Source organism: Antechinus flavipes, chromosome 4 (genome assembly GCF_016432865.1).
Source record: "Antechinus flavipes isolate AdamAnt ecotype Samford, QLD, Australia chromosome 4, AdamAnt_v2, whole genome shotgun sequence".
Classification (NCBI taxonomy): domain Eukaryota; kingdom Metazoa; phylum Chordata; class Mammalia; order Dasyuromorphia; family Dasyuridae; genus Antechinus; species Antechinus flavipes.
Window position 1 is genome coordinate 285,861,012 of NC_067401.1, and position 26,455 is coordinate 285,887,466.

At 36.0% G+C, this 26,455-nt stretch overlaps 1 protein-coding gene across 2 annotated transcripts in view; it reads left to right on the plus strand.

The window, feature by feature from the left end:
• The window catches only part of AFG1L (AFG1 like ATPase), a 184,056-nt gene extending 159,716 nt beyond the window's left edge, over window positions 1-24,340 (plus strand). For both annotated transcript variants that reach the window (XM_051997494.1, XM_051997496.1), the window contains 3 exons: window positions 17,639-17,779; window positions 21,604-21,717; window positions 23,715-24,340. In XM_051997494.1, the coding sequence (XP_051853454.1) occupies window positions 17,639-17,779; window positions 21,604-21,717; window positions 23,715-23,843 (384 nt within the window). In that variant the 3' untranslated portion in view covers window positions 23,844-24,340. The remainder of the gene's footprint in view (window positions 1-17,638; window positions 17,780-21,603; window positions 21,718-23,714) is intronic.
• Window positions 24,341-26,455: the final 2,115 nt, after the last annotated feature.

The window sequence follows — 26,455 nt, forward strand, 5'->3', positions numbered from 1 at the left end:
GTTTCTTCACCAAAAAATCTCCATTAGGTATCCTTCTTTGAAGATGAACCCTGGTTTTTCCCTATTCCCAAAGTAACTTTCTATGCTTGTGTACTTTCTCTTTTTCCTGCTTGTTTTTTTTAAAAATAGGAGCATGTTAATGCAAATCACCTATAATCTTGCAGCGTGGGGGTGGGGAGAGGGGGAATGTGCCTCTGGCCAGATCCTCCATTTCTGCCCCCTGGTCTGGAACCTAAAACCTAAAACTCCACCCTCCTAAAAGTGCCAGCAACCAGCAGAGTCCCTACCCCACTGCTTCTGTCCTCACTGGGCTGGGTTTGGTATTCCTTATCCACAGTTTCCCTCAATATTTCCTGACTCAGAAGCTGCACTCCCCAAACTGTCGGGGAAGTAAAAATGTTTGTGTCTGAGGCTAAGACTACTTCGCAACCCAACTAACCCCACAGCTTGCTGCTTGTCCTTTCAGTGGAACTAGCCTGGAGGTTTTTCCATCTCAGTACTTTTCTTCAGATTGTCTCCATTTTTCACTGGCGGATCAGTATTCTGACGACACTACTCTTATTTGATTTTAAGCTTTCTTTGCCCTGAGGTACAGTTCTGTTTTATTTGTGGGGGAAATCTGGAGAATTTGGAATTTTCTAATCTTTTCTGCTATCTTCCCAGAATCCTCTCCCTGCAATTACATTTTAATCTTGTCCAGTACACTGGGAGTTTGACACTTCTGCTTACACATGTTCTTCTGCATACTTTCTCTTTAGCCTTATGTTTCATCACATCTAAGCTTACCATATTTCTCTCCATTGCCTCTTGAGTAGTTTTAAATTTCAATTCTTCAGAGATGGTAATATTCCATATGTGATAGCCATATAACATCACTAGACATGATAAATTGAACTAAAAAAAGGAAAATTGAAAGTAGTTTTGTTGTGGGTCTTGTTGTAGGCCCCATTCATTCACTAGGTCCCTATTTTCTAATTGTACTTTTAAAATGTCAGAACATAAATTTACCTCTAATTCAGAATATGCCAGTGCCTTTTCTGAGAGCATAGGGTAATTGGAGGAAATGCTACTAGTATAATAGTAGAAAAACCACTGAACTTGGAGTCTTGAGACCTGAATTTTTGACCTGGCTCTAACATTTACTACCTCATGACCTTGGGGGAGCACCCTTTAACTTTATGGTTTTCAGTTCCTTATCTGTAGAATGAAAATAATCATATTCTTGCTCCCTTTTCACAACATTATGAGAGAAATAATTTATGAACTTTAAAATAACCCTGGAAATGAGATTATAATGATTATCATTATGTTTTCTTATTGAGTAGACTCCACAAATGCCCACAATCCAAAGAAATGTTGGGAGAGGGACTTTAGGAAGACAGAGAAGGCCCTGCATTTATTATATACCTCTAGAAGTTAAAATAATGAACATTAAGTAAAAATAAAGTACTTAAAAATTCTGAAGCAGCTTCTATCACTTTCCTTTTTATTTCATATCATTTAATTTTATACCTCAGCTCTGCAAAAATGTATGCTTAATTTTAATGAAAATCTTATTTCATAAGATACATAGGACTTAATCTAAGATCTAAATATCTAAAAATCTGACTGTTCTATTTGATTTCTTCTGGCTCAAAAGCCTTATACTTTAGCCATATTTTCATCGATAGGTAGCAAATAGCGCCCTCTGCTGATCTTATTTTCAAAACAACCAATAAATGTAGTTTATGGTGCCTAAATAAGTATTTCGTTATTCAGGCATTTATTTTAGGACCTGGATAGAATAAAGTGATGACTTATCACATTTTGTTTGCTATCAATATACATGCCATATTTCCATATAAAAAATGACTATAAGCAAAGATAGAAAATAAAAAGATGAAGTGGCTGACCAGTTTCACTATACATATTTATCACACATTATAATTTATATTAATGAATTAAAGAGAGATAATATCATCATTTTAGAAACACGAGTTCCATTCTTAAGCTTAGATTTGTTGGAAAATGCGAAAAAAAAATCCCCTTCCTTTGGAAAATCCCAATTTTTTATAATTTGCAAACTGAACAAATACACATCAGTGATAATGATGGTGATAATGATTCTTCTAAAATAAGTAAAACAAATTGGGAAGTAGAACATGGGTCATTTTACTTTTTTTGTTTTCCCTAGTTTGTGTAATTCTTAAAAAGATTTCAGGTCAGTATCTAGTTAATATCAAAATATCTCCTATGTAGAGAAATAAGAAAAAGTTACACATTCTAACACTTTGGGGAAAGAATTGTGTGTGTACATATGTGTTATGTATGTGTGTATGTATTTATAATCAGTTAAGATGTTAACTAAATCAATAATATTTTTAACTTCGAAAATCCTATAAGAAAAAAAGCCAAATGTGTGATGAGCATGTGATGAAAATTCCTTTTTACATTTTAGTTTCTTAAATCCTTAGTGTTTTCTTTTTCCCTCTGGTTCCATCCTTAAGTGCAAACTCTGAGGAGAGGGACATGTCTTCATTTATTGGACTTTATTCAGGTACCTTAACTGGGATATTTTTTAAAGACATAGATTGAAAGTACAAACCAGGGTTGGAGAGGGTACATAGATATAAAATGTCCTTGTCCTTTAAAAATAAGTGTCAGGCATTCTGAAGGACAAAATTGACTGAATCTATCAGAAAAAAACAAAGGGTTATGAAAAGGAATTTTTAGGAAAAAGAAGGAATATTAAAGAAGGAATAGTAGTTCTGCATAAATGAGGAAAGTGATCATATCCACCAAAAAAAGGAAAGAGCTTAATTCTTTTTATTTTGCCTCTACTTTCTCTGCCAAGAAGAATGACTTTTCAGCTGGAGAGAACAGAATAGCAGTGACCAATATGGAATTGATACTTGAGGTTATCAGGGAGCTAGTGAGAAGAATGGGGAAAGAATTGAGCTCTTCTTGACAAGTTCAGATCATATCCCTAGGAACCAAAAGGACAGACAGATCCTAGTTCATCACCAGTGATCTTTAAAAGCTGTTGAAGAGTGAAGTTGCCTCTGCTCTATTGTAGAAGAGTAAGTGGTGTCCCACTTTTCACAAAAAGGGAAGAGAATAGAGTCTGCAAACTAGAGCCCAGGGAGTTGGATGACAATTCCTTGGCAAAATTCTAGAACACATCATTACAGGAATAGTTAGTGAACATCTGGAAGAGGAAGCAGCAATCACAAGGAGCCAGAATGACTTTGTAAAGACTGGTTCATGCCAGAAAAATTTCATTTTCTTTTAGCATAGGATTGTTAGAATGATAGTTAAAGGGAAATGCTATAGAGATATCTTTCCTAGAGTTGGGCAAAGGAACTGACACCTGTTCTGTAGCAAAGATGGAGATAGGTGCTGAGATAGATCTGTGATTCTTTCTGGTAAGACTCCATACATGGTACCTATTTAGGATTGTGTAATGGGTAATAGTGACAAATTTTCAACTTAATAACTCTACTTGTACTTTTATAGCCTTTCATTTTTCTTCAGCCTGATCTTTTTGTGTTACAAGCTTTCACAAAATTTATTATGAATGGCTTTTTAAAGTTGAACTAGAAATGTTATTGGAAATGAGCCTCCTTCAGTACCTCGCAAGTGTAGCAGGCAATAGATGTGATTTCACTTTGATTTGGTGAGGTTTCCATTTTAGGTCTATGATTTTATTTTAAGGGAAGATTAACAAATCAAAGAACAAAACGTTAGGCAAAACAGTTCTTTAGGCTATGGTACTGTGGGTATAGCAAGTTATTGGGTTGAAGGAGAATATATTGCTATTCCTTTTATCCCAGAGGGTTTTATAAAATTTGAAAAAAAGCAAAATATAGTAAATTGAAATCTACCTCCAACATGGAAACCTCAAGCAAGAGCCAAAAACATCATTGTGATATAGATTAGAACCAGGGCACTAAAAATTGGGAAAGGTATTCCTGTTTTCCAGTCTGTCATCTTTTTTTGACCAGTGAGTGGGGAGCTAGCTAGCACAGAACAAAAAGGGAAGGCAGAATCAGAAAAAAAGGTAAGTTAACATAAGTAAAGATATCATAGATTCACAAGTCCTTTGGGGGTGGGCCAGATGAGAGGTCCTCGGGTCTTAGCAGTGATTTCACCACTGAAGGTGAAACTAGTCAATTAAGACCATTGTAGTAAAATTTGTTTTATGTATACCAGCTAGAAGAAAAAACAAACAAAAACCCTAGGGCAAAAAAAAAAAAAAAGGTAAACTACCAAGCCTGAAATAGGAAGAGCTTTGACCTCTTTTAGTACCTAAAGTTTTTTTTTCCTTGGATTTAGGGGAATACAAAGAGCTTTCTTAAGCCATGGTATATATATTAATGGTAAGATTTCCCTCAAATGTTGAAATAATGAGGCACAAAAAGTGACCATTGATTAGAGAGTGATCAATGTGAACTTGGAACAGAGTACCCAAGCCCTGTGACTTTGAGTTTTTTCTTCTCAATATTTTTATATATGCCTTGGATGAGAGTATAAATAGTATGATAGCTATATTGTCCAATAAAAATAACTAAAACAGACAGAATAAGGATCCAAAAAGATCTCAACTAATCAGAAAAAAAAATGAACTGAATCAGATGTTATAAAAGTTTATAGAGATAAATGAAAAGTGCTAAAAATTGGGTTTAAAAAGTCAGCTATCCTTGTATGAGATCAGAAAGATATAGTTAGATAATAATTTGGATAAATCCAAACATATACAATCTTAAGATTCCCAGAATTAGTTCATATGAAGAAGACCAGTGGGTATCAATGACCTTGCAAGATCAATATCAGTCATTATAATTTGTTAGCCAAAACCATTAATTTATCTTTTGGGGGGATGGGAGGGGAGAGAAAGAGGGGGTAGTCTTTAATAGTAATTTATTTTTCCGAATACATGCAAAGATACTTTTCAACATTCAACTTTGCAAAATCTTGTGTTCCAAATTGTTCTCCATCTCACTTCCCCCCAAGACAGCAAGCAATCCAGTATAGGTTAAACATAGGTAATTCTTCTAAACATATTTTCATATTTATCATGTGGTATAAGAAAAATCAGATCAAAAGGGAAAAAAACATGAGAGAAAAAAAATAATAACCACCAAAGACAGGTGCAAATACTGTGTTTTGATTATTAATTTTATCTTGATTTGCACTTAATGTATTAATTGTAATTTCCAGAGTTAGGGGGATTAGAGTCTCACTTTCACCCTGTCCTCTTAAGACTCTTATCTAGATTATCTGTGTTTGGTTTTGTCAGCCACATTGTAAGAAAGTCATTGACAAGCTAGAGCATATCCAGAAGAGATGGCCAGGATGGTTAAAAGACTCAAAACCATCTGAGAATTGGTTTAAGGAACTGGGAATTTTGATAAGAAGAAATTCAATTGTTCATATATCTATATCACATGGTCTGCTCATCTCCTCTCCTGGTCCAACTATGGTCTTGTTTTTTGAAGAGGATTTGATGGCTCTGTATCTTGAAACACATTGGGGTAGAAGGCTAATATTTTGTAGGTTTGTTTCATAGGTTAAATAGACTTTGCCCCTTCAAGCATTTTACAACTGGATACATATGTTGGACTTCTGGATATCTTTATTTAGCTTTGATGAATAAATGAATAAGGCATTAAGAGGTAAGGTATTATATCCAGAGAGTCTATGTTAAAATGTAAATATTGTGTTTTAGGGAGTCATTGCATCAATTATCCCATTATTATATGTAATAACAATTATTTTTAATATTTGTAATATGCAAAACACTGTTCTAGACACTGGGAATGATGATAATGAATGAGATAATAATAATGAAATCATTAGCATTTACATAGCACCTACTGTGTACTGTATTAAGTGTTTACAAAAATTACCTCACTTGAATGCACAACCATCCTGAGAAGTAGGTGCTAATATATCCCTATTTTATAGCTGAGGAAACTGGGACAGAGTTTAATAATTTGCTGAGAGCCACATGGCTCATAAGTGTGTGACGCTGGATTTGAACTTGAGTCTTCCTGACTCTAGTTGTAGTACTCAGTTCACTACTCGATGCTCTAGGCAAAGTCAAAAGTTCATAGATGGGTTAATAAGACAGCATTTGGGTACAGAAAAGGTGACTTTTGAAAGATAGAGATCACAGATTTGGAGGTGACAGGGAACTTACTGTCATCAAGGCAATGCTCTCATTTTATAGGTGGGGAAACAGACTCTGATAGGTTAAGTAATTTGTGTGGGGTCACATGGCTAGGTAGCATCCGAACCTGAGTTTTCCCTAGTCCAAGTCCAGCGTCCATCTACTCACTGTACCCTGCTGCCTCAATATAGTTAATAATCTGGAATATAAAGGTTCCTTCTACATGTTAGCAATTCCAGAATATTGAAATTTCTAATCCTGACTCAACAAATAATAAGGAATCTATCCTGTATTGCTAAGTGCCTGGCTCTATAAATACCCGAATTTGGGGCTTTTTATTCATTAACCTAGAACTTGCAAAGCCTTTCCAATTAATAGAGTCTTTTCACTTTGTTTCTAAAGGATAGGTTTATTTTAACTTCCACAAAGCAGTTTTTTGTCTGCTAAAAGCTACTTCTCTTTAAGATAGGTGGTATTGTTGTTGCTGTGTAAACAAAGCAAGATGTTGTGTACTCTTGTTAAATGAAGAGCTATCAGTGTATCACTCCAAGAAACCTATAATGGAAGCAGAAAAAGGGTAACCCTTAGAATAGGATCATCTACAGTAAGCTAGAAATAATAAGCATCCTACTTGAGCGGAGATGATGGTGGCCCAACATGCATTAACCAGACACAAGAACAAAAACAAGTGAAGTTGACAGCTCTGTCCCCTAAGCTGAAGTAGATTAACCGGCTTGTGGCAAGGCCAGAGGTAGCCTCACATTCTTGCTAATGCATCTCACATTAGTGTGGCATTGAAAAAATCCTGACTCCTGGCATCCTGGACATAATAACAGCAATCTACAGCTGCCCCACTTCACATTGTGCATTCAGGAGCAAGAAGGCAAAAAAGTAAATGCTTTTTTGGTAATTTGGTTTGATTTTTTTTTTTTTTAAAGAAATAAACTATCCTACACTCAGACTTCCTATATACTGTGGATAATTAAGGATAACAAATGCTCTTTGCAGACTCATTAGATTTTTAAAGTTCTTTAAGTTTTAATCAGATTTCTGTAGAAACAAAAAGGGTTTGAAACAATAGCCGAGAATGCACAAACCTTCAAATAAGAGGATTGTAATTGTACCTGTTTAGAAAATTATTCAGATAACCAGCTACATCAAAGACTATTAAACTTTTTAATTGCTCAGGTAGGAGGATGAGGACTGTCATCATTATTATAAGAAAAATCTGCATCAGATAATACTATTTGAATTTTGAGATAGAATAACACACTCAAGGATACCACTAACTGAAGTGCCATTTAGTACTCAGAAAATCATCAAATACCTTAATTATTCATAGAACAGAATTGTGAATTCACAGTATTAATTATAGCTTCAGAAAGTGCCTTGTACTATGGTGTGATTATATAATAAGATCAACTAGTGCATAATAAAAGTATGCATGCCTTTGATTTTGTAATGGTAAAGTACAGACAAGTGGGGGGCTGTGTCCTCTTCACGTTTTGCCCACTCCTTCATAACCCTTAGTATGTGAGCACTGAGCATTCAGTGGCTATTCCATGAATATTAATTGATTTTTTTGAAGAGGATTTGATGGCTCTGTCTCTTAGAACAAGTTGAGGTAGAAGGCTATTATTTTGTATTAGTTGAGGCTATTCATAAGTTGAATAGACTTTGCCCCTTCAAGTACTTTACAACTAGATACATATGTTGGACCTTTGGATGTCGTTATTCACCTTTGATGAATAAATGAATAAAGCATTTATTAAGCACTTACTATATGCAAAGCATTGAAGATTCAAATAGAAAAGGAAGACAGTTCCCGCTCTCAAAGAGCTCACATTCCAATGGGGGAGAGTATATATATGGAAAACTTCAGCTGCAAATCATATGGAAGAATCCCATGATTCTTAGGGCACAGCTGCAAAGCAGATGTCAGTGCTGCTTTTTTTCATGTCACTCCCACTGATAAAATCACATCAGTTTCTTATATTAAGCCTTTTGTTAATGCGAAGAAATTTGATGGAATTAACTTTCCTTGTTGGGTCTTCAGTAGCAATAGCTATAGTACCTACAGGAGAACAATCCAGGTTACATTTCTATACGTATTGCTTCCCAAGATGATATCTGAGGGCAGTGAGCTAGAAGCAATGGTATTCCCAAAGCTCTTGAACCCAAGGTCTTGAGCAGTCTCCATTAGGGTCTGAAGGGAGATGATGATCAAGGTGGTTGTTTGATCTGTCAGGCACATTCTGCTCCCTGTCTCTCCTCGGGGTGCCTTGCTATATCTGGGAGGGCTTGTATTCTTTGTGTGTGTGACACACTGAATGCACTGCTGAGCTTTCATCCAGATGACTAGGTCTTGTTAAACTTGTTTGTCTCTGTCCTTCTGTCTTCCATTACCAATAGTATTTAGTATTTGTAAATAGTATTTAGATCATTTGTAAGAAGTATAATTGTTTGAAGAAACATGTTTACTTATCTGGCAGAAGACAATGATAATGGCAGATAGGTTCTGGAAGTGTGTACCAAGATTCAGATAGGTCCCTATTAAGTCTCAAAGAAATTAAGTATACATTTCTTAGGTCTCTGTCAGTAGGAAGCAGCTCCTTTCCTTTTTGAAGTCAAAATGAAGGACACATTTTTTTTTTCTCAGAATATTCTGCTACTTTGGACAGGTTGTCCTGTTCCAAGCTAATCTAAATTAGGCTGTAGAGAACTATTCTTAGCAGTGAGTAGGAAAGTGGTCCAGAAAGTCATAAATAGACAGAAGCCTTTTATATTATTATGTTAGGTGATAGATTAATCCTCATGGAGTTTGAATTGTAGAAAGCCGTAAATTGTCACTTGACCTTTCTTACTTCATTTTTGTGCTACAGAACCTTTCTTTCTTTTCATCTTTCTAATCAGTTAATGTTACATATATACTACACTCGAGGTACTATGCTGTACAAAACAGATTCAGAAAGTCATAGCAGCATATTATAGAAACCCTAGTGTAACACCTGTCCTTAATGAGTGGGAAATGAATGACAGTGTTATCAAGGACAATTTTGCAGTCTCTGAGCATATCTTTTGTCACAACTAAAACCCTAGAGTAACAGAATAGCATAGCCATCACAGAACCTCATAAATGGAAGAGATTCCGTTTCTTATCAGTTCTAATGAGTCTTCTAAATAAAACTTCCCTGGGAAGGGATCATTCAGTATTTACATGAAGAGTTTCAGTAATGAGAAGCCCATACCTTCTTATGCAACCCATTCCATATTTGGACAGCTCTTTTGTCTTTTAGACAGTGTTAAAAAGTTCTCCATTATGTCAAGTCTAAATCCATTGCTCTGCAGCTCCCACTGAACACAACCTTTCTCCAACTTTATACCCATGGCTCCTAATTCTGCCTCTAAAGCTAACAATAGATGATATAGACTATCCTTGAAAGTGGTAGGTTTCCCGTCACTGGAGCTTGACAAGAAAAAGGTGGATAACCACTTATCAGTTAGATAAGGAAAGACTAGATGGCCTCTGAGGTCCCTTCCAACTCAAAGAGTCTCTGACTTATTTTAATCCTATTAAATTCCATCTCTTTAGATTCATCTCAGCTCTAAGGGTTGGACCCAAAGTAGATTCAGCAATTTGTTCCCACCCTATTGAGTTCTTGTGCCACAGAGAGATACTATAGTCTTCTCTACTCTACCACAAAGACACTGCCCTTTCCCAGTCTCTTGAGTATCTCCCATCCACCTCCTTGGCTATAGATTCTTTTTTATTTCCTCTTTTATTACATAGTCTCCAATACACTTAGTTCTACCTGTAAAACAAACCTACTTGGAAGGAGAATGAAGGCTGTCTACTCCTGGGACTCTTATTTTTCATATGGTCTCATTAGACTATGAACTCCCTGAGAGCAAGGATTGTTTTTACCTTTCTTTGTATGCCCAGAGTTTAGTACAGACTCTGCCACATAATAAATACTTAATAAATGACTGACAACTAACAGGACCTGGTTTAAAAGCCCCAAGCTTTGGAGGAAGGTGAGAAAATGGCCAAGTGGTTATTATATGGTATTTGCACATCAGTATCAAGTTTGAGGCTGATCAATGTAAAGGATCTCCTGGGGAGAAAATTGTGGAGAACCCATCAAGCTGCCAGATGCTGGGAGAGAAAAGGTTCTTGGGTATTGGCTATTGCTGTGGCACAAGGTCTACTCTGTAAAGACTGTATGCTACAAATAGGATACAGACAGATACCCCAAAGGAGCAGACATCACAAATCCCCTGACATTGCTCCCAAAAAGCACTGGGGGTAGGGATGGGGGTAGCCAGTGTTCAGCACTGTGCATATACTCAAACAAGGGAAATTCATCCTAAAGTCCAATCTACTGTGAGTACATTGCCCAGTCACGCCCATGAGTCTTAACTGTCTCCCATCCTTGCCCCATCCTCAAACACAGTCTCTCAAAAGTGCAGAATCTTATCGAGACATTTTTTTTAAGCTCTTTATTTTCTTCTCTTCACTGCCCTGACCATGGTAGCCTTAGAACACAATGCTGATGCCTCCTGAGCTGCAGTCCTTCACTCACAACGTCCCACCACTTTCCGTTGTAGCTGGCATTTATGGTCCACTTCACAGCTTACAAAATGCTCTACATACAGAGCCTCTTTTGCTCATCACCGCCTCCCTGGGAGGTGAATGTTTAGGCATTAGGATCCCCATTTTACAGGGGTAAAAAAGAGGTCCCATGGGCAGCTAGCCCTGCCACCTTCTTGATTATGTGTGCAGCCATCCTTCTGTAAAAGCTTGGATCCTGCCAAATTAGGGTTAAGCAAATGAGACATAAGTGATAAAAGGCAAAACAAAAAAATGTAATTTTTTAAAAATTTGTTTTGATTTCTGAAGGTTCTTATTGTCTCCTGTTTGAGTTTGGAGAAAGAAATTGAGTTTAGAGAATAAAATAGTTTTATTGAAGGAAGAGCCCTGCACTTAATCATCTTTATAGCTTCCTTAGCTTAGTGCTCTACACGTAAGAATCTCTTAATATAAAAGCTAATGAACTGAATCAAACATTGAGTGAATGAATGACAGGAAAGATTTGTCACGGAGGAGGAAAATGAACTGGTGATGAGTGAAAATAAGCTCAGAGAGTCCTGCCTCCCTGGCTGTCCTCCATCAGAGGGTCATATCTTAGCAGGTGTCTCTGGGTGTGGATGGATATAGAGGTGTGAGTTGCACACTCCCCGCTGGAGGAATAGAAGGAAGGTAGTCAGGGGACTCTGGAGACAGTAGCTCTTTTTATCTTGCGTAATGACTACATGAAGAGACAGGGACAGAATGAGCAGGGGAAGCCTGGTAGCAGGCTGGGAGTAGGCCACAGGAAGGAGGCAGCTCTTGCTTAACTCCCTTTTCTAAATACATGAAAACAGTGGACAGGATGGGCAAGCCATTGATGAAACATTCATTGGTGATCTGTTAAATTAAATTGTTCCCTTCCTTTCCCATCCCCTCTCCAATATCTGGGGAAGATGAATCATTTAATATATTTAGCAAATTAAAAATATTTCTAAAATTTTACTTAGGAACTTTTAATCTCAGCTCTAAAAAAGGGTTTGCTTGAGGGCCAAGAGCAAGTGTAATTTCTTGGACTCATTTTTTTTTCCCTTTAAAGAAGTTAGCTTAATAGATTTAATCCCTCCATTTAGATATGTGTTTTTAAAAAAGTAAAATTTCATTTCTATATTTCCTAAATTAGACTTTTCCCTCCAACAATATTCTCTTTTTGTTTATTGAATATTTTTGACTATTGTTTAAAAAAAAATAGAAGAAAAAAGCCCCACATTAAAATGGAATGTTAGGAATGTGGGACAGAGTAATATCAGCTAATATAATGACTAATACAGACCATATTTAAAAGAAATAATTTGCTAAAATAGCTGAGCAAGCAAAAATCTGATTTTTTTTTTTCAGTTGCTCTTAGTACTTCAGTTTAATTTCTGCTAATATTTCTCTCTGGGTATACAGATGTGTGGATTTTTTTTTTTTAACTCAAAGCATACCTACATGTGTTGAGAGTATGCTTAATTATACTTAACTGCACATCTAAAATTAACTTTTGTATTTTTACGTATCTGCTAGTTTTTGTAATAGGTAATAGAATAAAAGAATCTTAAGTATGTTTTGGAAATTCAGGTGCTTTTATAGTATTGCCTATAACTTTGTCAAAGCTTGGAAATACTATCTTTTGCTTTTTCTATAGAATGCTAATGCTGCTAACTGGCCATTAGGAAGGCATTTGTCTTTACCAGTAGCTGTGATGCGTTTGCTTCTACACTCTTTGACCCCTTTGTGAAGGGTCAGCATTTGCAAAATGGCTTGCAGGGATTAAGTAATAGTCTATGTCCATGGAACAGAGTAATGCAAACTGATCTTATTGAGAATTGAAGGGAACCTTTGCCACATTAAGACTCTAATGGAACCAACTGAGTTAATTAGCCACAAACCTTGCAATAGTGTCTTCTTTAAACTGCATAGGACCACACACAGTCACAATTACCCCTTTACTGGTAGGTCTTTGTAAAGCCTTCTAGAGAAGGCTTATTTCTGATAAGAATGGTTAGGGAGAATGGAGTGGAGATCTTCATGACTGAAATTAGTTTGCTGTTCTGAACAGCAAAGAGAGCCTTGTTTTCTATTCCACCTGTGGGTTCAGAATGTTGGCTTGTGGGCCTAACAGAAGCCCAGCCCACCTCTCATTCCATTTCCCCACTTTCCCACCCTCTACCCCCAGGATCTCCAAAGTAGACCAGCTGGTTATTGGTGGATACCCTTTATCTTAGTTCTTGTGTTTTGTTTTGTTTTGTTTTTTTCTGGTCTACTGAAAGAAGAAAGTGGCAAAATTAGCTCAAACTGAGATTTCAGAGCAGGTGGTTTGTTTTTAGAATCCTTTCCTTCCTTTCTTTTCCTCTTCCTTCTGCGCCCCAGGAATATACTATGGTCTTCTGGCCATCCAAAGCCATCTACTGTTGCATATCATATTCTTCCTAAGAGAAACTGTCTTCCAAAATTAGCATTCTTATGTCCCTTTTTCTACTCTCCCTATTTCCCTACTATTGATAATGAATAACCTTTGGTCCCCTGGAATTCACAAAAGCATTTTTCTTATATTTCTCATACACTGATTTTGTATTGTGTGTGTGTGTATATGTGTGTATGTATATAGTATGTATATACATATACATATACACTATATACACACCCACACATACATAAATATGTGCATGTGTATATTATGTGTGTGTATATATATATATATATATATACATACATATATATATACACATATATGTGTGTGTGTATATATATCCACATACCCATACGTGTGTGTATGTAATAAAAATAAATATGTCTCCTCTTAAGAAACCCTAAGAGGTTTCTTAAAGGCAGGGACTATGACATATATTTTTCATCTCCCCTAACACCTAGTATCTATCTAGTACTTGGAATTCATTAATTGTTTGGTTAATATTTTTTAATTGAATTGACTTATATAATTGTAGAAACTGAGAGTGATGAGGAACCTTGGATGCCATTCTAGTCCAATCTGTACATGAACAGAAATCCCCCCTTCAACATCTCTATCAAGCCTCTGAGGATATCTATCTAATGAAGGGGAAACACCACCTCCCCAAGACAGGCCATTCCTCTTTTGCATAGCTCATTTGTTAGGAGGTTTTTCCTTGTGAAGAATGGAAACCTGTCTCTGCACCTTTTACTGTTAGGTTGTTGTTCTCTCTGGGGCCAAGGATCAGACTTGCTATGGCAAGTCTTCTCATTCTTTCAAATAAGAGCTCTTCAGATACTTGAATGCAGCTGTCACGTACCCCTTAAGCCTTTTTCTTCGTGTTAAACATTCCAATACTTTCAATCATTTTTCACGTAGCATGGTCTCCAGTTGTCTCACCCTTCTATTTCATCTTCTTTGGTCACTTTCCATGAGATGAGGATGTTCATTCTGAAAGGGGAATAACCAGAACTGAACACTGTTCTCTGGATGTGAGTTAGGCAGGACAAGAGTACAAAAGAGCTGGATCTATCGCAAAATAAATAGCTACAGGCAATATAAAGACGAAATGTCTGGAATTAAAATTTATGCATTCATAAAAATTAATATGAAATGAAAAATCATCCTTATTGCTCCTCTCTGATTATTGTACCCTGGGTAGTTATTTATCTTGCCTACCCTTTCTTCAAGTTATGACTTAAAATTTAACGTTAGTGTTGCTGATCTCAGCTAAGTCCTAAGAAAATTGTCTGATTAAATTAATTTCTATTAAGATGCAAATGACTAATAACTTCTCTCTTGCTCCCCAGAATATTTACAATTAAAGATATTTTTGTTTAGCTATAAAACTTCAAATATCAAATAATCTGGCAGAAATACTTTGGAATAAGGAGAAAGAATTGAAAGGACTTCTCCAACTGTTTCAAAATTGATCTGCTTCCACTTCCTCTAGTATGAGGAAGTGTTCTCTTGTGTTCTTCTAAAATTTGAGTTGTCTACTGAATGACCTTGGTCAAGGTCACACCCTGGGTCAGCCCCATCTTATCAGTAGTTTGCCTCTTCATAGTTGTAGGGAGATGGAAGGACCAAGGCTGTTTGATCTAAGAACATGTGTTTGTTGTTTGTGGCTTGTTACTGGTGTAGCTTGTAAACTGCATAAGACTTAAGGCCATCTGCTCACAAGTTTAAAAAATAAAAGGAGCATTGCTTGGTGATATGACTAACTCTGAATGATATGGTCAGAACTTATCAGTTCTAAGTGCCACATTTTAGTAAGAATATTAATAATCCCAGAGGATCATAGATTCAAATTTAGAGCTAGAAAGGCCCTTTCAAATAAATCTTCTCATTGTTTAGCTAATAAGTATCTGAAGAAGACTGAACTTTAAGGTCGATCCAATTCCAGGTTTAACACTATTATTGCCTCTCTTTTATAAACTGAGGAAGGGAAGGGATGGAGATTAAATGACTTGTCTAAGATAGTAACTGAAGTGAGATTTGAATTAGGTCCCTTGGCACTATATTCAGCACGTTCTAAACTGTGGGGACTCTTGATCTACTCTGTACAAGGATCAGCCAAAGAAAGTAAAAAGGGAGAATCTGAGAGGGGCAAATGATAACTGTCTTTGGGTATTTGAAGGACTTTCATGGAATAAGACATGTTCAATTTGGCCTCAAAGCACAGTACTAAAAACAATAGGTGGAAATTCCAAAAGGGAAGATTTCAGCTGGTTATCAGGTACTAATGTAGAATGGTATAGACTTAGAATGGGCTGCCTTGGAGGTATTATCAATTAGAGAAGATAGACACTTGTCAGGGCTATTGTAGAGCAGATTCTTGTTCAAGTGTAGAATAAATGATCTTTGATATCTCTTCCGATTATGGTTTCCTCTAGAATTTGGGCAGATATGTAGGCTATATGGGATATATTCTGCAATATAGGACTAAAATTATTTATTTCATGGATAAGCTCTTAGCTTATGGGTAGTACTTTTTGGGTTTTTTGTATCAACTTTATTCATATCTTTTATATCTCCTACATTTTCTAATTTACCACTCTGCCAATGTCTGGTAACAGAAAAAAAAGGGGGGGCAGTTTAGTAAAACTAACCCAATGATAAAGAACAGCTGGGTAGGGCAGTGGATAGAGTACCAGACCTGGAGTCAGAAAGACAAATCTCTCTGTATTCAAGTCAGACCTCAGACACTTATAACTGTGACTCTGGGCAAGTCATATATCTCTGTGCCTCAGTTTCCTCATGGCAAAATGAACTACAGAAAGAGGTGGCAAATAACTCTAGTGTCTCTGCTAAGAAAATCCCAAATGGGGTCATGAAGAGTCAGACTTGACTGAAAAATGCCTGAATAGCCACAAGGAAAAAATATATATGTGTGTGTGTGTGTGTGTGTGTGTGACATAGGAGAATGTATTCCATGTTTCATACTCTTGGGTCCCTACATCTGATAAAAAGCACGGGAAGAGAAAACCTTTAATTTTAAGTAAATTAAGTACCTTAACTCTTGAGACGATTGTGGAATAACCTGGAGGCTTTGCGTCCAGGTACAAGTATGATGTAGGGGAGACTGGAGTACCAAGTCTTTCCCTCCACAGCACTGCCCTGAAAAACTCTTGCCTCTCTCCTGGGGTCTTTCTTCTCTCACTGACACACATCCCAACTCATTCCCAGGCACTAGGAACTCAGGAGTTTTCCCTCATGCTTTACAATCTGAAGTTAGACTCTGTGGGATGAACTGTGTCCTCTTCTGTTATTAATTAGCTTCTCCCCTCCCCTTTTCTAATTCAACTGAATTTGCCTTCAGTCCTAGAATTTCTACTTTTAGCTTCATTGTCCCTATAAGTAAAAGGTCACAAGCTGCTCTGGTCATTAAAATTCTCTGGCATTTTTCATAGAGATTGATGACTTCCACAATTTATTTAAATATTTACTAAAAATATTTACCTGTGACTGTTGCCCTGAAATCTTTTTTTTATTCAAAAATATGCACTTATGCCAGATGTGATATTAGATAATAATTATATTTAACTTGAAATAGTAACTGAAATTTAGTTATAGGAAGAAATTAGAAGGAATAAGTTTAACTATAGTAATAGGTGATGTGAATAATAAATAAAAAGTTACAGGGCAGCTAGGTGGTGCAATGAATAGAGCACCAACCCTGAAGTCAAGAGGACCTGAGTGCAAATGTGACCTGGAACACAATACTTCTGCTGTGTGACCCTGGGCAAGTCATTTAACCCCAATTCCTCCAGGAGGAAAATATTAAGCAGGGTCTTTATTCTTCATTAGGGGAGACACAAGAAAAATCAGATCAAAAAGGGAAAAAATGAGAAAAAACAAAATACAAGCAAACAACAACAAAATGAATGAAAATGCTACGTTGTGATCCACACTCAGTTCCCACAATCCTCTCTCTGGTGTAGGTGGCGCTCTTCATCACAAAATCATTGGAACTTGCCTCAATCATCACATTATTCAAACGAGCCACATGGATATATTTTTTTAATTAAAAATCTGATCGTGTCTTAAATTTAGACAAAGCATACCACCACTGAAATGCTGATCCAGTTACACCTGCTTAAAGCTATAACTGACATACTAATATTATAAGAAAAGGAGATTTTGCCATTCACTTTTGGTCCCAGATCAACCTGACTGAATTGCCCAGAATTTAAACAGGCAATGAAAATATCACTTTCTGGATGAATATTTACTTTTACACAAAAACCTGCATTCATTTTGAAGCTTTAAAAATTTTTTTTTAAAAAAATGTGTAGAGACACAAATAAAAAAGAGAAAAATAATGTGCTTTTCAAATGACTTCCTCTCATTTAATAATTTCCCAAAAAAGTAAGTTATGTTCATTTGATTTATTTTAATTTTTAATATTTAATTTTTAAAATCACAGCCTCTTGGAGCCAGTGATTATTTGGAACTATCAAAGAATTATGATACAGTTCTTTTACGAAACATACCTCAATTTACACTGGCCAAAAGGACCCAAGCACGAAGATTCATAACTCTCATTGACACTTTTTATGAATTTAAGGTGAGTAGAAAATCAGATGTTCTCTCTCAACTTAGAATGTTAAAACTCAAGTACTTAAATCCGATAACAAACTTCTGGAATATACCAGCAGTTCAGTGATCTTGCTGGCCAGTTTATGTGCCTGTGATAGTACATGGTGGATAGTATATGGTACAGCTATTTCAATATGTAACAGCCTTCCATGTAATAGTTATCATAAGGGGTTATATCTTCTGTTTCATTGGTTCAATTCAGTAAAAATTTAACTCAACAAATGTATTCTTTTATTCCTATATTTCCTAGGGAATCCCAAGTTTTTCTTTGCACAGGCAGGATCCTCAATCTCTGACGGAATACAATTCTATTTGTAGAGTCTGGTGAAATGGCTTGTGGCAGGCCAAGCAGTTATACATCTTATTCTGGTCTCAAAGGAACAGAAAACTAAAAGATTGATCACAAATCTAAACTACTTAACTGGTGCTCTAATGCCTCTCTGAGGCGTTACCACGCAAATTAAGCTTAAATTGGAAGGGTTTTTAACCTTTGTCTAGAGGCTAGCCATCCATAACAGAGAGGGAAGTGGTAACAGCTGTTAGTAGCCTGAGAGGCTGTACTGTGTGCTGCCCAGTGAGAAGTACTTTATCTAGACTCCTCCTAGATGGAGAAAAGAAAAGGGGTGTGGAAAGTATTGCAGAAGAAGCAGCAAACCCTAAGGCAAGAGATCTTAACCTGGGAGACTAATCTTTTGAATATTTTGTCTGATGTTATTTCAATATAATTGGTTTCCTCTGCAGTCCTGAGTACTTTATGCATTTAAAGCATTCTTCTGCGGAGAGTGCCAAAAGGGTCCTTAACACAAGAAAGCTTAAGAATTCCTTCCCTAAGGAAAGACTTAAGGGACCAGAGTTGTAACTTTAGGTAGGAAGGAATTGAAAGTGAGGGAAAGTCTGCCCTTATTAGGCTCCTATTTCTTTTGCAAGACAAAATGAAAAGAGAAACACTTCTGAAGTACCTGCTGGTCTCACTGTCTGGAAGTCTGGATGTCACTGGCATGACAATGGCCAGCCAGCCTCTGGGAGTTTGTTGTTTCTAATCATTTCCCTGCCTTTATCTTTAGAAGGAGGGGCATTTAAATCAGGGTCTGAGAATACTAAAGATCCTTTTATTAGTTCGCTTGGTTCCCAATTAGCAGAGCCATTAGTTTTAAAACTCAGGAGATGAGGCCCTGGATTCAGAAATCCAGGAAATGATCATAGGGTTCTATCATACTCTCTCTCTAGAAATGAGGTGTTATTTCCTCGGGCTTTTTTTTTTTTTTTTTTTTTTTTTTTTTTTGCCTCCTATAAATTTTAGAGCCCTGGGATTTTGACATTCATATTCATACTGGAGGAGGAGAGTAGAAAATGAAGCAGATCCTGTAGAACAAAACAGGATATGGGCCTGCTAACTACCAAATGCTTGAAAAATATCACACTGAGCCTTTTCCTACTATCACTCACTAGAGAAGATTTTAACCAGGAAAGTAGTTTCCCAGAGGTCTTTTTGTAATCTAAATAATGATTCCTCCAAAAAAAATTTTATTAGGAGTGCAACACCCCCTGTGGGGCTTCTTCCTCAACTTGTTCTTGAAGATTGGGTCCCTAGAAGGTAACTGCTACCTTGTGTTTTAGAGGAAATTCTCCGATTTTGTACTCCTTATACTATAACTTAGAAGCCCCCATTGGTAGGCTTTACATTAGTTATCAGTCTTCATTCACAATTAGCATTTAGCAAAGGCATTTACTAAGATAGTATAAAAAAAGAGCAATTGCTTTAAAAAAAATTCTTTTATAAACCTGGATCAAACTATTCCCCAAATATGCAGTGTCCGTTGGGAAGAATGAGCTCAAATTTGGATTACAGCAGTATTGAGGCACATATATAAGATTTCTTTGTGCCAAATGAAGTTCTCAACTGCTGGTCTTTTTTTTTTTTTAATAACTTTTTATTGACAGAACTCATGCCAGGGTAATTTTTTACAACATTATCCCTTGCACTCACTTCTGTTCCGATTTTTCCCCTCCCTCCCTTCACCCCCTCCCCCAGATGGCAACCAGTCGTTTACATGTTAAATAGGTTACCGTATATGTCCTGAATACAATATATGTGTGCAGAACCAAACAGTTCTCTTGTTGCATAGGGAGAATTGGATTCAGAAGATATAAATAACCCGGGAAGAAAAACAAAAATGCAAGCAGTTTACATTCATTTCCCAGTGTTCTTTCTTTGGGTGTAGCTGCTTCTGTCCATCCTTGATCAATTGAAACTGAATTAGCTCTCTTTATCGAAGAGATCCACTTCCATCAGAATACATCCTCAAACAGTATCGTTTCAACTGCTGGTCTTGCAGAGTATTAAAATGTGTGAAAAGACATCAGTTTTGAAGTACTTTTTACTTTTATGATTCCCAATATTATTTCCATTCTTAGCAATCCACTATAGCCAGGAGTGAAGGAAATAAAACTCTAGATAATAAGACTCTTTTTTTTTTTTTTTTAGAGAGTTGATGCTTCAGGAGAGCTATGTATACTAGAAGATTAATAAAAGTGAGACAATAGTTAAATCCTTATATTTCCCTATTTCAAATAAGTAGTACCTTAGAGAAGATTCCTCCTTTAAAGATATATATGTCTTTATATATCTATATACTGCTTCCCACACCTACTTCCTTCCTATTTTTTAATTAGAAGGGGAAAAAATTTATCTTGTAGGAAAATTGAAAATTGCTCCCTCCCCCTAATATTTATTTTGATTAACTATGCATTATACCAAGAGAGATTAGAGTATTTTAACAAGTAACACACTATCTTCATTCATAAATTGAGGACTTAGCATGACACTGTTGACCCATAAAAACCAATATGATCCCAGAATTCAGTCCTGAAAAATGATTCACTTTTGGAAGTGAGCCATTCATTATTGTGGCTTCCATTCCAATTGGATTGTGTTCCTGCTCAGGTATATTAGATGAAATGAAAACCTATCAGGGATACCTGATAGTCAGTGTCAGTACCACATGTGAAAGTACCAGTCTGCCTTTTCAGATAGTTTTAACTCTGAAAGAATCTGATTTTTTTTCCAGTTTTCTATCATGTTATGTAACTCTTGAATGAATAGATATTTAAGTAATTCTGTTATTTCATTGATTCCATATAAGTGAGAGGGAACTAGACATATGCGTTAAGGAAAGCTCTCAGTGATGAACTTTCTTTATCATTCATTGTAGGTTAGCACATTCCCTACAGTCTTATAGCATTATATATATGAATGTGATTTTTTTTCCTTCTTTTTTTTTTTTAAAGTAAATTAAAAAAAAATCAGAGTATTTAAAACAACAAAAAGAGCATGTCATACTTGAGCTAATGAATAAAAAAATTAATGAAAGATTTAAAGCTGTACCCTATGTATAATTACATATGTACACTCAAATGTTTATATAATCAGGAAATAGTTTAAATCTGAGTCTTTTTTAAAAGGATGTACTAGAAATATATTGTTGGAAATAAAGATGTAGTATATAAATTCAGTGGCGATACAGTCATTTGTGCCAGTTATTTGGCGGTACAGGAGTAGTCAATTGAATGTCTTCAAGGAATTTGATATCTGCCCTGTTCCAAAGAGAAAAAAAAAAAAAAAAAAAGCAGTGTTTACTCTTCAGGTCCTTCTATAATTAACAGCAGAGAAGTAGTTATCAGGTTGACTAGAATGGCAGGTGTGGTTTTTTCAGTTGTCCAAAAGACGTGTCCTTTCCTTCTCTATGTGAAATCAAAGAAAAGCCATTGCTTCCTCATTTTCTGCTTTTCCAGGTACGTCTCATCTGTTCCGCATCCACTCCTCTGTCAAGCCTATTTTTGTATCATCATGATGACAGTCAGTTGGAGCAAAGCAGAACACTGATGGATGATTTGGGGCTGAGCCAGGTAGGCGATATTAACATAATCTCCTTTTATCATAAAACAGCTTAATTGGTTTTGGTCTGATATCATGGCAACACTTTAGGGGAAGGAATGCAGTGTACATTTAACTCTTGGTTTGCCACTTTCTTCTGAGACCAGAGACAGCTGCTTCCCAACAATAGGTAACCAATCTCTATGTGCTCCGGTGGCGTCCATCACTGCTGGGGCTAGACACTGATCTGCAAAATGGGCTAGCGAGTTCGAGTGAGATAACATAGGTAAAGTCTTTCAAGTACCGTATAAAGGCTAGTTGTTATTATTGATATTATGAATCAAGGGGCGCAAGCCAGGACTCCACCATGTCAGTCCGTTTGTCCAGGGCCTTAGCTTAATAAGAGCTCAGAGAACTCATAAGAAACTGGGCCAAAGCCAGTTCAGAAAAATGTAACAGTGTTTCTTTCTACCCAAAGAGATTTTCACCAGTGTAAAATGGCCAAACATTAATCGCTGGCCACTTTTGTCAGAAGCTTTGTCTCCTAACCCCCACATATTTACCTCTTAACAAGGTGTATTCAGGGCTTTGGAGAATCAGGTCAATTATGCTTGATGAAATGAAATCATGTTTGCAATAGTCACTTGAATCCACTTGTGGAAATGTCTAACTGTGTTATAGACCTATGTACTCTGAACTCTTGAAGTTATTTTTGTAAAAGTGATCCTGAGATATTAGCACTGATAGCTGTTGTCTTTTTTATTATTATTATTACATTTTCAAAAGAATCTTCAAGCAATTTATTTCTGTGGTTTGAATGTGCTGTAAATTACTAGACCTTTAGTTTCTTATTGCAGACTTCAGTTCAAATGAGATAGGATCTCAGATCTCATCTTTTTTGAGGTAGGAAAAGATTAGAAAATGTGTCCTCTGTGACACAGATTAGACATGGTTTGTCAATAAGGTTCTATTGCAAACCACTGAATTGTCTGTGTTAGATGGGCTCCAGTAAGCACTTCTCCCACTTCCCATTTGAAAAACCCCAGGTGTCCATTATTCTTTAAGGATAAGAAGGTATCAAGAGGTTTCACCATTAATTAGCGCAGAATTATTCTTGGGATACATGAACAGACTTCGTATGTGGTAAAGAATAATACGCAAGCCAAGTTCTGGTACCCCTTACAATCTAGCAATCTAGTGGTCTAGAACAAAAAGATGAAACTCCTAAACCCGATACCTTCTGGGAATTACCCCAGTCTCCATCAGTCATGGCTAGCTCACTTAACCCCCGTAGAAAAACTACACCAAATTCCATAGGCATCCGGGACAGGAGATAGCTTTGGCCTTTCTCCACCTAGGAAGAGCCAGTGAACAGCAAGTGCAATGAAAACAGAGCTAGATTTTAGTCAGAGAATCTGGGTTCAAATCCCAGTTCTGCAACTTTTTCCCTTTGTTTGACACTTAGGATAAGTCATTTTCTGTCTTCTGAACTGTTCCTTCATCTATAGAATGAGAAGGTTGGGATAGAAGGCCTCTAAGTGCCATTCTAGTTCCAAATTGATGATCCTATCAAGAGTCCTTAAACTGCAATTGAAATTTTTCCTCCTTAGTTTGACAAACTGAAAATATATTTTTTTTACTTTGTTTTAAGAGCCTTAAGAATGTATCAAAGTTCCCAGGGGTGCTTTATCCTTGTCCAATTTACTGTGGCAATAATAGTTTTCTGTGTTGTCATTTTATTTATTCCTTCACACAAACTTATTGCATAGTTTCCTTTTGGGAGATTTTTATAGGGAAATTCCATTTGAATTAATAGTTTTGTTTCTTGGCTTCCTTTGAAGGCCAGAGACCATTTTTTTTTTCTTGGTAGTTTGTTATAGATACTGCCTTACATGACCCAGTTTGAGAAATCTAAAATATTTTAAAATGGTATATGATACCTTTAAAATAAATTATCTAATTTTAAAAAATGGCCTTTGCACAATTGTCACAGGTTGTAAGGTTTTAATTCTATTTTTCTCCTATCTAGGATTCAGCTGAATCACTTTCTATGTTTACTGGAGAAGAAGAAATCTTTGCATTTCAACGCACAATCTCCCGACTCACAGAAATGCAAACTGAACAGTACTGGAATGATGGTGATCGAAGCGAGAAGTGATTTTTACTTACAAATAATTAGAACTCAAGGCAAACACAGATGTATTAAAGGGAAAGCCTTATTATGGAAATTAAACTAATTATTTTTTCATTAATGAATTGATATGTTGTGCACTTTATCCTTTGGACCATTAATCCTCTAACTCAGATTCCTGATATCACAGAATTCATTTATTCATAAATCAAAGCAATTTTTACAGTTTTATATTTTTAATATTTATTTTGCCCTTTGTTCCATCAAAAAAAAGATCTGTCAATGCTCTTAAAGGTAACAGACTTTTTAGCTATATCTTATACATAAAGCTGCATGAATATGGAATTGGTTCCTGTTCCATGCTGGTAATAGTTATAAGAATATGTCTTTGATGAAAGAAAAAGCCACTTACAAAAGTAGAAATCTTCATACTAAATTCAGTCAAAAAGTGGCAATAAAATCCTGAGTTTATGTATCTGGATTATATTATACTTGAATTGTAATAAATCTGTAATTACCTTAAAGTTTTTAAATTCTCTTGTTGATTTTCTTCTAAACTTTCGAATTCTTTTACTGGGAGTCAGTTACTCAAAAGACTGAGATCCCACTTCAGTAAAACAGAGATTTGACAACAATGGTGAAAACAAAATCACATGGAGTCCATGGTCCTATACCAGGAGAAGAAAAGGGAAATCTCTTCCTTTTTTTTTTGCTAATGATTTGAACAGTCCAACAAATAGGACAGAACAATTGACACACACTCATTAAGGTGCTGTTGTTACTTTTATTCTGAATGACTTCTTAAGTTATGTAACACCCTCTGCCAATTTGGGATATCAAGGAATGATGAGACCCCCACACTCTTGATGTAACTTTAGGGCTGATTAATGATAACTAAACTGGTCTCTGATAAACACAACAGAAGATTTGAGGATGTGGGTACCCCACTGCTCCCCTCTCCCCAATGTTGGATATGGTTCCCAGGGATGAAGGACCACTCATGATGGTGTCAAGGAAGCAGCCTTGTAAATGCACAAGTACAAGTCCCTGGTGTCTAGGGCTGGATTTAGGAGACTCTGTATGCAAGCCAGTTCTTTCTCCATCTCCTCTAAGCAGCTCACATTGCTTTCATTAGAGTCATACCCATTATCCCAGTACCAAGAGTGACATTCACAGATACCAAGTACACTATCACTTAATCACCAAGTGCTAAGGAAGAAAGCCTTTTGGCAAATGATTAGTTGACAATAGAAGTATAAGCATGGATCTAAATTAATTCATTAATCAAAGAATCTCAGAAGTGGAAGAGACCTGGAGGAGATGTCATCCAGTTCAAAGCTCCTTTCACTTTGCCACAGAAACTGAGACTCAATGAATTTACCCGAGGGCACACAACTAGTGGCAACATTCGGAGTTATAACTTAAGGACTGGCTCTCCTAATTTGGGCACCTTCCACGGGTCTTACATATCTCTGAAGCAGACTTTTATCTATTCATATGAAATAACCAGATGTTCAGGGGAATAGAGGCATATCCAAAAATAGAAGAAAATTTTCAATCTGGGCTTTAAAAAAGTAGGGTTAATTTTTTTAATTTTTATTTTTTATTTTTTAAATTTATATTTATTTCTATTATCTATTTATTTATATATTATTTATATATTTATAAATATATATATATATTTATTATTTATATTTTTATTTTTTAATTAAAACTTTTTATTTTCAAAATATATACATGGATAATTTTCAACATTCATCACTACAAAACCCTGTGTTCTGATTTTTTTCCCCCTTTCTCCCACTCCCTCCCCCAATCAGCAAGTGATCCAATATATATTAAACATGTGCAATTCCTCTGTACGTATTTCCACAATTATCATATTGCACAAGAAAAATCAAATCAAAAAAGGAAAAAGTTGAGAAATAAAGCAAGCAAGCAAACAACAACAGAAAGAGTGAAAATGCTATGTTGTGATGCACATTCAGTTCCCACATACCTCTCTCTGGGGGTAGATGATTCTCTTCATCCTAAGGCCATTGAAACTGGTCTGAATCACCTCATTGTTGACAAGAACCATGTTTATCAGAATTGATCAGTAGAGTTAATTTTTTAAAACATTTTTACTCAGATGAAAAAAAACTGAGTTCAAAATAATTTTACTAATTAAACTCACTATCAATTCAGTAGAGTGAACTTTTTAAGCAACTTGTTTTTTCTCTTTTTAAATTTCAATTTAATCAATCTCAAGTTAAAATTAATTTTGTTCTTTTTTACTTTTTTTAAGCTAGATTTTCTGTTCTAATTGCCCTTTCTCAAATGGATTTTCTCTTTTCATTATATTTGATAACTATCAGTCTTTTTTTAAGTGAAACCGTAAATGCAGAGATGTCTAAAAACATTTTTGGTTCCTAAATTTACAACTTGATTAAACCTTAGAGGTTATGAAATCTTATACTCTTATTCTACAGCTTAGGCTACTAGGCTTAAAAAGTAGAGTGACTTGCTAGCTCTGCTGCTTACTCTGTGGGGCTCAAACCCAGGTTTTTCCTGAATCCAAGTCTAGTATGTTATGTACCACACCATCTAGCTGCCTCTCAGCAATATCAGGGGTTATCAGTGATTATAGGAACTACCTA